A 12,903-nucleotide genomic window follows, 5' to 3' on the forward strand; every position below is an offset into this window, starting at 1 on the left:
CAGGAACCTAGAATGACATGTATTGAATAGAAAACTGATTTACAGTTCAGTAAATATAATTCCATTTAATTGATGTCCTGTTCATGTGACCCTTACTTCCGGTATAACCGGAATTGTTAATTTAAACCTTGATTACCATATCTAACCGATTAACATTCTCATGGGATTGATACTTTATATAATCATGCAGGAACCTTCGAAGATAAACATTTTGCATTTTTATTATCGTGCAGTTTACTCATGGGCGTCGCCAGGATTTGTTCTAGAGGGGGGGGGCAAAACATATTTTACCCAAGAAAATCATGTATATTTCTCAACATATTTTCGATTTATCAGTTTTAGAGGGAGGCAGGGACATTTTGCCCCCCCCCCCCATTAAATTCAATCCAATATGACTTCGCGCCTCTTTTTCTTTTCTTTTTTTTCTCTGTTTTTTCTTCCTTTTCTTTTTTTTTTAAATTTCCGGCGCGACGCCTATGAGTTTACTGTCGTCATGTTGTGGCTTCATGAGTATTTAATGAGGCAATTTTGCGGCAATCGTAATTCTGCACATTGTGATTATGTATAATTCCAGTTTTGGGCCGTAGCATTATATTGGCCTAAATATGTGCTTGCTGGAATGACAAGGTCATGCGACCTGTACTTTCGGTGTTACTGATGGAAGTGATGTTTGTAGACTCCAATTGTCATATCTCCCTTATTATCAAACTCGTGGGGTTTGGGTTGAAAGTTACATATCGTGGACAGCGGCTTAGCCAGGGTTCTCATCCTGGGAGGGGCGGGCGCGTGTGTGTCGGGGGGGGGGGGGGGGGCTTGAGGTTACACTGGAAAGGCGCCCAAAACATTTTATCTGTGCTGATAGGTAGACATGTTTTTTTATAACCTGACACCGGACCTCCGTAAAATCAAATAGTTGGGAGGGGGGGGGGGTATGGACACCATTTTTAAGGGGGCGAAGTAACCGTTGCCTCACGGGCGAATTATTATTTTCCCGAAAGACATCGTATTGATGGTTGTTGAGCGCCCTTTACTTTTTGACGTGTTAGTAGTTTTATGAGCTTTTTAAATGTATTCTAATGGCATTCAACTAAACATTTTTAATGGACTAGTAATATATATTTAGCTTTTTATATGTATTGTAGTAATTTCTTTGTAAAGCGCATTGAGATTTCATATGTATTGCGCTATATAAGAATTAATTATTATTATTAAAACTACAAATGTAGCATTAGGGAGACACGTTATCGTAAGTTCTTCGACAATAGGGAGACATTTTCATGTCTACCTAATTCCACAGCCCCCCTTCAGAGTCTAAATTTTTTTGTCGCAATCGGGTTACATTTGTTGCTCGTGGTCTTTTGGCGGGAAAAGGACAAGGGACTATTGGGTTAGGGCACATTTAAGTTGGAATTTTTTTTTTTGCACAAGTCTATGAGAATGTCTCCCTATGGTTTCCACTTTGCTCGACAGCAAACTGTAATTCATAGCATAATACACCTACGCAGGTTTATAATGCTATGAATTACAGTTTGCTGTCGAGCTCTTCAATGGCTCAGCTGGATAACGGCATGGTTTTGAAATCGGAAGGTGTGGTCCAAACCACATTTTGCATTTTTTTTTTCTAATTTGTGGCTTTGTAGATTTCCTTTCAAAGGGAAATAAAGTCAAAATGTCATTGGTTCGAATATATTTTTGTGTTCTTAATTACATATATAATTTCCTCAGGTTTTAATTTTAGAGAAGGATAGTCAAAAACCTTATAGCGTAGCCGTATACCCGATTCGGTTTTGGGTGTATGGGAAAAAAGCTTCGCTTCCCGCGGCAATTTTATTCCAACAGCGTAATTAGGTATAAAGTTCAAGGATTGCCATTTATTAACAACGTAAGGTATAAGGTTCAGGAAAGGCAACTTATGAATGTACCGATCGTACCTGTTGCAAGCTGGTGCGGGAAACCATTGTTCGATTGTCCCGTCGTTGCTCTCTGATAACTAGTATCAACACACTGAGTCTTCCATGCGGGCCGACACCAGTCACCTTATTAACCTTACGAGTAGATAGTAATCATTTGTTCATGTTTAAGTGTAAAATACGAGAGTTCAGCTATCTGTACAGCACTCTAACCTTTGTATAGCTCCATGCTAAACTGTGTGGCTTCAGACGGTTGCAAGCAGACTCACCCCTACGCACCAAGCAGGCAGCAACCTCATACACACATTGTAGTGACCCAGCTAGGTAAGTGTACTTCATCATCAATTGCAACAATATCGAGTTAAAAGGGAACGACTGTGGCCGTATTAGTGCTAAGCACCTTACCTTGTCGGCACTTTACGTTTACAAAATAGAGTGAAAGACAGGACGTTTTCACATGCTTCCAAATCCGTTTAGTTATTACAGTAATAAAGGTCACAAGCATAGTATGCAGCGTGTGACAATAACAATCGTTTCGTCTGCCATGCGTGGCTGAACTTGACATTCAAATCACACTATTGTTTGCATCGCATAGAGAGTTGGTGTATTGCAACATAATGCTAAATATGTTAGAGCCCAAATCTCGACGAGCAGTTCTCTTGAAGTGGGAGTCATATACGTCAAACATTCATTTAAACCTGTGCCCAGATGCTCTGCTCTGCTTTTACCGTAGAAGCGGAGAATTCCCTTTGAAAGCATGTGGCAAAATATATAATCCGTACTAACTCGACATACTTTGTATTCCCATTTCTGCACAGATCCTCTTCCAACGTAGTTATGGACAAGGTGATCACACTTGAAAACTGTAAGTTTTATCATAACTCACATTACTATCCAAAGTTATTTACACCATGATTAGAAGTTTAAAATATGGCTGAAAAAAGATGTTTTTCACTCAAACTCTTTAAAAGGAATTTTTTTTCACTCCTTCCCCCGGCCCCGCCCCAAAAAAGGAGACATGGAAAGAGAAAAGAAAACACAGGAAAACAAAACAAGTGTGAAGTCGTACCACTAGTAATTAAATACAAATAAAACAAACTGAGCGTCCACACGAATGTCAATGAAGGCAACGGCGGACTTAAGTGACTTTACAACAAAATTCAGCCAATTCTTACACCAATATCTTTTCCGCTTTGCCTCAGATCGCACCACAGAGAATCTAGAATCCAACAATATATGTTTACCCCGCCCCCAACAAAATAAATGGATCCGCCCTTGAATGGGGGTAGGTTGGACACCCCCCCCCGGCCCCGCCCACCATGTAGCATGATATATTGAGAATATGCTGTTTTGGATTTTTTTTGTGGGGGCGGGGGGTCTTTTGTCACCTCTCGCAAAAAACGTCCTGGCGACGCCCATGAACTCGAATTGGCTGGAGTTAGAGCGTGAATCGACCTTTGCAACTATATTTTGAGCCCATTTTCTTGACTGCGTCTTGATTGTCTGAGACTGGACTCCACTTACTGTCTTGTAATGATCCAACTTGACTTCGAGTAACTCTATACATAAGGAAAACTCGATTTGGGTAACTACCTCTGTACGAATGACTCGATTCAGCTCAGGTCACTACCTGAGAGCGATGTGATCATGACTCGGGTGTACTGCATATAACTACTTGACTGAGTCGACTCTACTTGACTCGAGTCGAGAATCTCAATGACTCGTTTTACGTGTAATTAGAGCACATCAGCGATAGAAAGGTGGTCTGACCCTGTGATTTATGACCTGATCCTGTTACTCGAAAATGATTGTTTTTCAAGACAGATTTTGTGGGATAAAAAAATTCAAACCTTAGGCAAAAAAAAAAAGTCTCCGGTTTCTGGTATGGAGCTTGCCCCAAAAGTGGTGCGGCGACGCGGCTTTTTTTTTTTTTTACCTGTTTTTTTTTTTTTTTTTTTGGGGGGGGGCTTCAAATGTCGGCTGATGACTGCAAATGGTGCCCGACTAAACTTAGTGCAAATATATGGGAGTCCAGAGAGGCCACATAAAGCTTATTCTCGATCATAACCCCATCTAAAAACACGTTAAAATTGTGCAGCAGCAGGATTTCAGTCAAACCAGTGAGTTTGGCGGTTTTGAGACATCATCTTGTATTGAAAAAAAAAACTTTTTCATTTTGCCGACGTTTTTTTGGCCTTATGTACTGTTTTTTAAAAGGTATGTCCATTGACTGGAGGGAGACAGTAGATATGTCATATAATTTGAAGCACTTTGGCAACTTGGCATGAATCTGAGCATTGGAGGTTGCAAACCCCAAATCCTAAAACGTAGCAATATGCAAATATACGTCAAAGCATGGAATAATCAAAAACGTGTTTGCTGCCACGAAATTGTATCGTAACAGCGCTCTCATTTGCTCAAAAATGATCCCTTCTATCGCATGTGTTTTGGATAGTTGACCCACTGTAATGTATTTAGACACATCATTGCATGCAGGATTCCATTGATAAACCTCGAGACATAATGACGTCATACTTTGTTTACATACGCCTTCTTATGGGAGGCAGGCGGACACGAGAGAAACCATACAGGTCTCCAGAATGGCTAAGAAAGGTCGCATAAATTATGTAAACAATGCCGGATGTCATTACGTCTCAGGTCTATATGGTCTATTCTCCATAGACAAGAAACTGTTGGCGTCAAAGTCCTCCAAGTTTGTTTACGTGGAGCATGAAGGAATCACACTTTACTGGGAAGGAGATGATGTGGTCAAGGCACTGAAGACATTTGAAGTCAGAGATGATGACAGCTGGATCGTGACCTTTCCCAAAACAGGTAGAGTACGAGAAGACCAATCTTCATGGAGTTGCTTAACACTCGATATTTGCTAAGCACGTTAAATACACTCAACTAAAAAGGAAAGTCCCCCTTAATACTGTTTGTCTAACTCAAAATCTACGGGCATATCCTGCTCAAATTACGACTGATCAGTACAAATATTCCTGAGCGATCCCGCTATACTCTTTGTTTGGCCCAAACAGTGATAATGTATACCCATTGCGGTGGTTTAATGTGTGTTTCCAGGAACAACTTGGGTGCAGGAGATCATGTCGTGCGTGATGCATGACGGGAACCTGGAGGAAGTCAACAAGCGACATACTGTGTTCCGAGTGCCGTTCCTAGAGTTTAATTTGCCAAAGACCGTCCGGGATGAACATAAGGTACCGTAAGCCCCATGAGTCAGGCTTGACAGGAAACTCGTCTGCCTAATTTTAGGTCGTCGTTGTATTTGTTGTTGTATTGGGGCTGAAAAAAAATAATCAACTACAGGGCGAATCCAAAAAAAAACAACCTCAAACGTCCGGGACCATTGTTTTATTGAAGTTCTGCATGTAGCACTTTTAAAATCCAGGATATGAAAACCCAATCCATAAGCTTTATAAGACTCCGATATTATTATTAGTTGTAGTATTAGTAGTAGTACAAAAATCATTTATGTACTTTTCAAGTTACGAAATTTTTAACGCAAGCACTGTTTTAAAGTTCTGTCCACGGATCACAAGAAGATAAGTGTTCTTTCAGCAAAACGAAAACAAAGCACATAGGGATATTGTGCGTGAATTGTTTTCGTTTTGCTGAAAGAACGCACACCATTTTGTAATCCGTGGACAGAACTTTAAAACGGTGGTTGTGTTTCAAATTCCGTAATTTAAAAAGTACACGAGTGATTTGAATTATTCTTGTACTTAAAGAAAGCTTACGAATTGGGTTGTCGTATCCTAGATTTTAAAAGTTTTAGTACAGAACTTCACTAAAATAACAGTCCCGACTTTTGGGTTTCGCTTTTTTGACTCACCCTGTACAGTACATGTGTATAATTGGTCATTTCGTCACCGACACCACGAACTGACACCCTCTGCATCACATGTGTACAAAAACATTTAAAAATTCAAATTTTCTTTTTTTGCACATATTATCAGTTTGTATCATGAAGTTTAACATGACGAATTTAAAATTGCTGAAATCATCTAAAATAAGCAAATTTTACTAATGAATTTTCACTAAATTGGTCAATTCTGGTATTTTTTGTTACCACGAAGTGACCCTGCACAGGGTGTCAGTTCATGAAAACCAAAATTTGCGTGTTTTCGGAGAGTGCGCGCATGCAATAGCGTTAGGGAGTGTCAGTTCGTGAAAACGAAAATTGACGTGTTTTTGGAGAGTGCGCGCACGCATGCGCAGTGTGTGCACGCACCCTCCCAAAACGCGTCAATTTTGGTTTTCACGAACTGACACTCCCTAACGCTATTGCATGTGCGCACTCTCCGAAAACACGCAAATTTTGGTTTTCACGAACTGACACCCATCTTAATCATTTAATTGCTAATTAACTAAGCAGATTTTTACAATATAACGTTTATAATTGAGCAGTTTAAGCATTTTCACGTTAAGTGATACTAAAACCTCTAAGATAGATGGAATATTTTACTGAGTAAATTCGTGTCAAACCTTTAAAAGCGTTTTTCTCCGATTTGTATTTCTGCAACGCTGACCACCGGGTGTCAGTTCGTTGTGTCGGTGACGATTTGCGGGGTGACACCGACAAGACTCCAGTTTGTTTTTTCTTTTTTTGTGTTAGTTGCCTCAAAGCTACAAGCTGATTGAGACGGTTCCATCGCCCCGGGTCATTAAGTCCCATCTCCCCGGTCAGTTACTGCCCCCTAAAATCTGGGACAAGGCCAAACTCGTCTACGTCATCCGTAACCCCAAAGACGTGGTGGTGTCCAACTTCTACTTCCTCCGAAAAATCAATCCCGAAAGGAGCGGCCAGACATTCAGCGAGTTTTTCGACGAAATGATGGCAGGAAAAGGTTGTAGCGTTTTCAGATTATCAATTCTTAATTATCAATTCGTGTTAATTTTTAGTAAATTATCCCACTTTAATTATCAATGTTCCTTTTGAACTTTTTAATGATTAATTCTCCTGAATGCATTACTCATCGTTTTCCTTGTATACACATACACCCACACAGTGGCTATGCAATGTGTAGTCCCTATAGTTTTATACAGAGCAAATGACCTTCGCTGCCCACACACAAGTCATTGGTCAGTTTTTTAGCACAACCAAGTTACTTTCAAGATCATTGTTTTAAGGAACTATATCACTCATTCCTAGTCATCTTTCTCAGAATCAAGGAAGCAAAGACATGACCAAGTTTTCCCATTCTTATGTATTTCTCATTCCCCAAACTTCCTGTTTCCACCAGTATATAAGTACTGCCCTGTGAGCAGTTCCTCATTCTGTTTCAATTCCATTTCTGTTCCATTTCCATTTCTATTCTAGTCTATTTCAGTTCATTCAATTTAATCTTTGTCTAAGTTCGCTGTAACCAGTTCAATCAATCAATGTGCATTAAAACATTGTTGTGGAATAAACGGTCACGGTAAACACAGTCCTCAACCAAATTGTGTATCGACCTATCCATTCCCCAACAAGGTGAGGAACATGGTCGCTTTCAACCTCGTCCTCTGGCCTTACTTACGTTTTGACCTCGTTACGAATAGTAACCCCTGGCTGAGAAACTTGCTTCCTGTATCCTGATTCGATACTGCAAACCAATTGATTGATCGTGTACTTTGCGATTATAACATGTATTACGCATTTTCACGCTCATTTTGAATTACTACGGTCAGTCCTCAAAATTATCCTCCCTTGTACATTACATATTATTACTTAGTGCATTACAAATCGTGTTTTTGGATCTTACGCCTCGACGAATGGATTCTGCATAAAAACACACACTTATTTTAAAAGCTAGGCCAAACACAAACTATTCCGTACTAATTTGCACAGGCAAGATTTTTGAGCACGCACATGATTCAATACCAATGTGAGATAGCAGGTAGTGGGAGCGTACTGCTCGTCAACATACATGGGAACGATGTTGAGTCTCCTCTAATAGCGGTTCTTTAGGGCGCTGCAGCGACTCAATACTTTAAGTACAAACATACATGAATCCCAAGTTACTAACTTGAATTTACATATTGGTTTATATTACGAAATAAGTGTTTACACTCAACAATTTAAAGATTTTTGAGGCATACTTGCCCAATTCCTTCAATTAATTAATATTCATCTTTTTGTACCCAGAAAATGTCATCGTAATAGCGCCCTCATTCGCTTAAAATATGGCACATTGAAGCAAAACTCGTATGGTACGTGCAGGTGCAAATTGGTGCCTGGTTGTTTCTGATCAGAGTCACCGATTCCACCAAGCAACATGCTTCATCCGTAGCCTACCACCGTCTCTAGCTTTTAGTTCTCTTTTGCCAAACAAAAATCTCTCGAAATACGATTGTTGTGGGACAAGGTCACTGTCGACGGCCGGCTGCAAGTGAATCAAGCCCTTGTATTTAGATTCATTTGGCATTTGGCGTTTTGCAAATAGCCTACTGTCGTAAAATGAACTTCGAAACTTCGTTCTAGACCTACTTCTGACTACTGCTTTTCATTCTTTTTGTTCGCGAAGATCCTTACGGTCCTTGGTGGGACCATTACCTATTCTTTTGGAAAAAGAGACACCATCCAAACATCCTCCTGCTGAGATTTGAAGACCTGAAAAGGGTAAGTGATAATTGGACAAGCAAAACACAATCCATCAATGAAGTCTTTACATGTGATTCTCTGTACATATGTATAGTAGGAGGTGTTAAAAAATAGGGGCAACTCAAGGTGCTTAAAGTGCGATAAGTTATGAGGAGCAGAGCAAGAACCTGGCAACGAGTTCCAATGTGAGGCTGTACACTCTTAAAAGAAAAATGACGATAATAATGACCCAGAAAACTGTCATTTTGTTACAAATTTGGATTCAGATTCCGGGGTCAATCTGACCCACGACTTTTCCAAGTGTATAAGGAAAGGATTTTGGAGGGTACTTCAATGTACACAACCAGGTATATGGATGAGAGCAGACTGCGAACATTCCAAAAAATCACATCCCAAAAACTAATCGACATGTCACTTCCTAAGAATTAGAGAAACCAGTCGGTATTTGAATTGGTTGTGTCATGAATACACATATTCCAAAGATTAATTTTCTAGCAATCTTTAATTTTGTAGATTGAGTCAAGCTGGTAAATAATTGTTTCAATTGAGGTAATATTTTGTACTCTGCGATTTTTGCATTATTCGTACGTATAGAGCGCCGTTGCCTCATGGAGGTCTGCGGGTTATTCTGCAGGCCGGGTTTTGAGTTCGATTCCAGCCTGGGGCTACGGTGCGTGTGCCCTTCGGCAAGGCACTTTGGCACTCATTGCTTCTCCCCACCCAGGAGTAAGTGGGTACACATGGCCGAGATGGTTATTGTGTTTGATTTTAAGCTGCTTTGCGCAAAAATGGCCATGTTAAGCTGAATACACCCCAGGGAGTTGAGATGGTATTTGGAATGTTTCATTGGCCCAATGAGCAGGGTAATAATGATGTAGCGCCTTGAGCACCAATAATGGTTGATACGTGCGCTTTGTAAATACCCATTATTGTTTATTATTAATATCCCATGAGAATTACCTAGCTATAGCTGGAAATTACACACTCACCTATGGAAGCGGCTGCAGCCTCTTCACATTGACTGGTGTGTTATTTCTATACATAGCCAAATCATGCGGGCGCGGCCTTATTCTTCATCAACTTTTTACCCATTCACTTCAGGATCTGAGAGGCAATGTTGAAACGATCAGCAAGTTCCTGGGCAAGGACCTGCCCGCCGAGGCACTGGACGCCATCACGGACCACTGCACCTTCGCCAACATGAAGAAGAACCCCATGGCCAACCCAGACTCCCTCTATGGCAACCCGGAACCGGCCCCCGGCGCCACCCAAGCGCCCTTCATGAGAAAAGGTAAACAATCTCATCGGTTGACGGAATCAAAAAATATATACATGTATAACGCGCTGCTAGGAAAGACGTACTTCGTTCTTCCTGTAGGGATTTTGACTCATACTCATAGTGCATTTTGTAACGGAGCAGGAAGTATACAGCCATCACCTGTATGTTTTAAGTACATGTATACAATATAGAGCATGTGAGTCGCCCACACTTTGCATATTGGGGAATCCTGGTTGGGTTTCAACACTGTTGTATGGCAAAAAAGAAGATGAATTAGCCTATGAGCTTTCAAAGTGTATAAAAGGCGTTGCAGGGCTAGGATTAGATTGCTGGATTATCGAATGATTAGGATAATGAGGCTCTTGATTATAATGGAATGACATGGCAGATGGTGATGAATGATGAAAAGCACGACCACTGTTCTTGATTTACTGTTTCCGATCACCAATGTTCTAGGGTCGGATATACTCAGGATAACAGGATTCAAGGGCAAAGTCCCTAGGAAAATAAGATGCGCCACCGAAGTTGCGCCACCTTAAAGGGCTCCACCCACAATCCAAACTACACCCACATTCCAACTCCACCCACATTCCAACTCCACCCACATTCCAACTCCACCCACATTCCAACCCCACCCACATTCCAACTCCACCCACATTCCAATTACAATTCCCCATCCCAAATGGCCCAATCCCATTCCCTTGTGTATTCCACTGACCCTACTTCCACCAGTCTTCTGGTCCTGTCCACTGAGCAGAGGCGATAGCCTGGTGCTGCATGTGGCCCACCACTGCAGGGATACGACACCATCGAGGCAGCACGCTACCAAGCGAACCAGCCAGATGAAGGAGAGCTGATATGGCACGTCACAATTTGCCTTCAAGTTGCCTCTGATAATTGCCTCGTGTGACTTGGGTCTAAATTAGAAAACAGTTTCCAATGGTGTTTCAGTGTTAAATTGGGCATTTCCTGGAGACGAATTTGCTCTGAAGCTCATACTCAAACTCATAATCAGAGAATTGTGTGTAAACCCCTTCGTTCAAGAACATATCCACTTGTCACTGTTTTCACTTACGAAATACCTGTCTATGCTGAAGGGTGTATGTTATGTCTGTGAAAGATTTGATGTCTTGTTGCAACTGTGTGCGGTCCCAAACATGTTGCAAGAAGTTCTCACTCTAACACACACAAATCTACAATTAAAAATCTGAAATTAACTATAAGCTACGTAGTGTCGTTTAAGCAGGTAATATTGGCGTGTTGATTGCCGTTGCGTATAAGCTATTTTTTGAGGTCGGTGCCTTTTTTGTGCATTCATTTTTACTGACTGCAAAGCTTTTACACCAGTCATAGACAGTTGATTTCCTAAAAGTTGTTCCTTCCGACTTCTTCTGTTTCATTTCAGGCAAAGTCGGAGACTGGAAATCTCATTTCACTGTGGCTCAGAGCGAGGCTATGGACGCCCTCATTCGAGACAAGTTCTACGGGACTGGATTGACGTTCGACCAATAGCCAGCCGCAAGTTGTGGAATGCCAAGGTAGAAGGGATTCAGATTATTATGTGTCAGATCTGTTTTAAAGACATAAACATTCATATTAATAGGGCAGCTTGATATAATTTGTTTCTCCAAATTTAATCACAAAAATAAAAGGTTTTACGTGTTTAATCCATAGTGACAATAGAGGGCGCTCCTTTATATCTGACAATCTGGAGACCGTTGTAGCCTCACTCGTAGAAAAACATCGGTGTGATTCTGACCCGGCCCTTGTTTCAATTAAAGGCACGTAACATTTGCAATTTTCCGGTAACGTACCTAAAACGATTAAGAAGAAATCCTTGCTCAAAGTGAAGATAGGATTGGTACCAAACAGTGTTGTAGTACTCATACTCGGTACTCGTACTCGAGTACTACTCGAGTAATTTTTTTGGAGTACTCGTACTCGTACTCGAACTCAACATGACGTTACTGGTACTCGGGCAGCACTACCAAATTCGCTGAAAGATTAATACCATTGATGGTGGCACATTTTTTTTACGTAACAATGGCGCCATTTAACGGTGTAATTAACAGACGGGCCTTATCGAACGCCTTGACCAAGACTATTTTCCACTCTTATTTCTCACTAAAAAGAATCGTATTACCTACGCCAGTTATCTGCTGATTAAGAAGGTTGTCTTAAGTCTGAGTTTTCGTATGACGTCAGAATTGATCCTCGTAAACATCTATTAGATTATACACTACGCATGGAGTGCGAAACATCCCAGGAAAAATTAACATCAAGAAATTAGGGTTTTTTTTAAACTAAGCCATTGATGATCTCATCCTTTACATAATCGAAGGCGTACATTTGGTCATTAGTTGTAAGTTTTAAGTGGAAATAAAGGAAAGCACAATTGTCAGCACAGGGCATTATGAGCTTAGATAGGAGATATTGCTCTTTATTGCACATTCTTCAAGGAACAAAAGAAGATAGTTTGGCAAATATTTACATTTTCAAAAAGGAAAGCTGATTGCACCAATGAACGCAATTATTTCACTATTGCAGAGGTTATTTCAGATTTTGCAATGTAGAGCCTTAAGTTTTCTTACACCACGCCAATAATTATAACCTTCACTGTAAAATTGGTATTGGAAATTCAAACACCTTATGTACACACTTGCTTACGTGTTTAGGTCTTGTAGCCATGTTTAGATGGTTTTTGCACAGTAGGCAAGTTAGCAAGTGGAAACGGAAATAAATTGTAAAACGGGAAATTATGTATACTGGAGCTCGTTTTTGAGACACTTGGTGATAAAAAGAGAGGAAAGTGACAAAGTGTGTGTTGTTCCTGTCTTTGCCTTAGATCTCAGGACTCAATATTTATAAACTTTTATAATTTAAACCTGATGGTAGTTACAGGCTATCGTACGATGCCCTCAACATGTCCACCTTACATACAACCACAAATCGATGTTAAAAGTGGGTACAACGAAGTTTTTAGAAATGTGTTTAAAATCTAAGTAGGTCAGCAGCCTGGGGGTTTGGTCGGTATCAAATGAGGGGAATAATGCTCATTGTGACTTTGGCAATGTATTTACCCCTGTAGTTGGAAAAAATGTGATAGC

The 12,903-nt window shown here is 40.5% G+C and overlaps 1 protein-coding gene across 1 annotated transcript; it reads left to right on the forward strand.

Annotated features, from left to right (window-relative positions):
- Positions 1 to 2,137: 2,137 nt before the first annotated feature.
- On the forward strand, positions 2,138 to 12,811 carry LOC119735297 (sulfotransferase 1 family member D1-like). Its single transcript, XM_038208996.1, has 7 exons — positions 2,138 to 2,234; positions 4,569 to 4,745; positions 4,995 to 5,131; positions 6,550 to 6,781; positions 8,441 to 8,535; positions 9,619 to 9,808; positions 11,202 to 12,811. Exons 1-7 carry the CDS (start codon positions 2,138 to 2,140, stop codon positions 11,306 to 11,308), a joined length of 1,035 nt encoding a protein of 344 aa, XP_038064924.1. The 3' UTR covers positions 11,309 to 12,811.
- Positions 12,812 to 12,903: the final 92 nt, after the last annotated feature.

Source organism: Patiria miniata, unplaced genomic scaffold (genome assembly GCF_015706575.1).
Source record: "Patiria miniata isolate m_02_andy unplaced genomic scaffold, ASM1570657v1 HiC_scaffold_29, whole genome shotgun sequence".
Lineage (NCBI taxonomy): Eukaryota > Metazoa > Echinodermata > Asteroidea > Valvatida > Asterinidae > Patiria > Patiria miniata.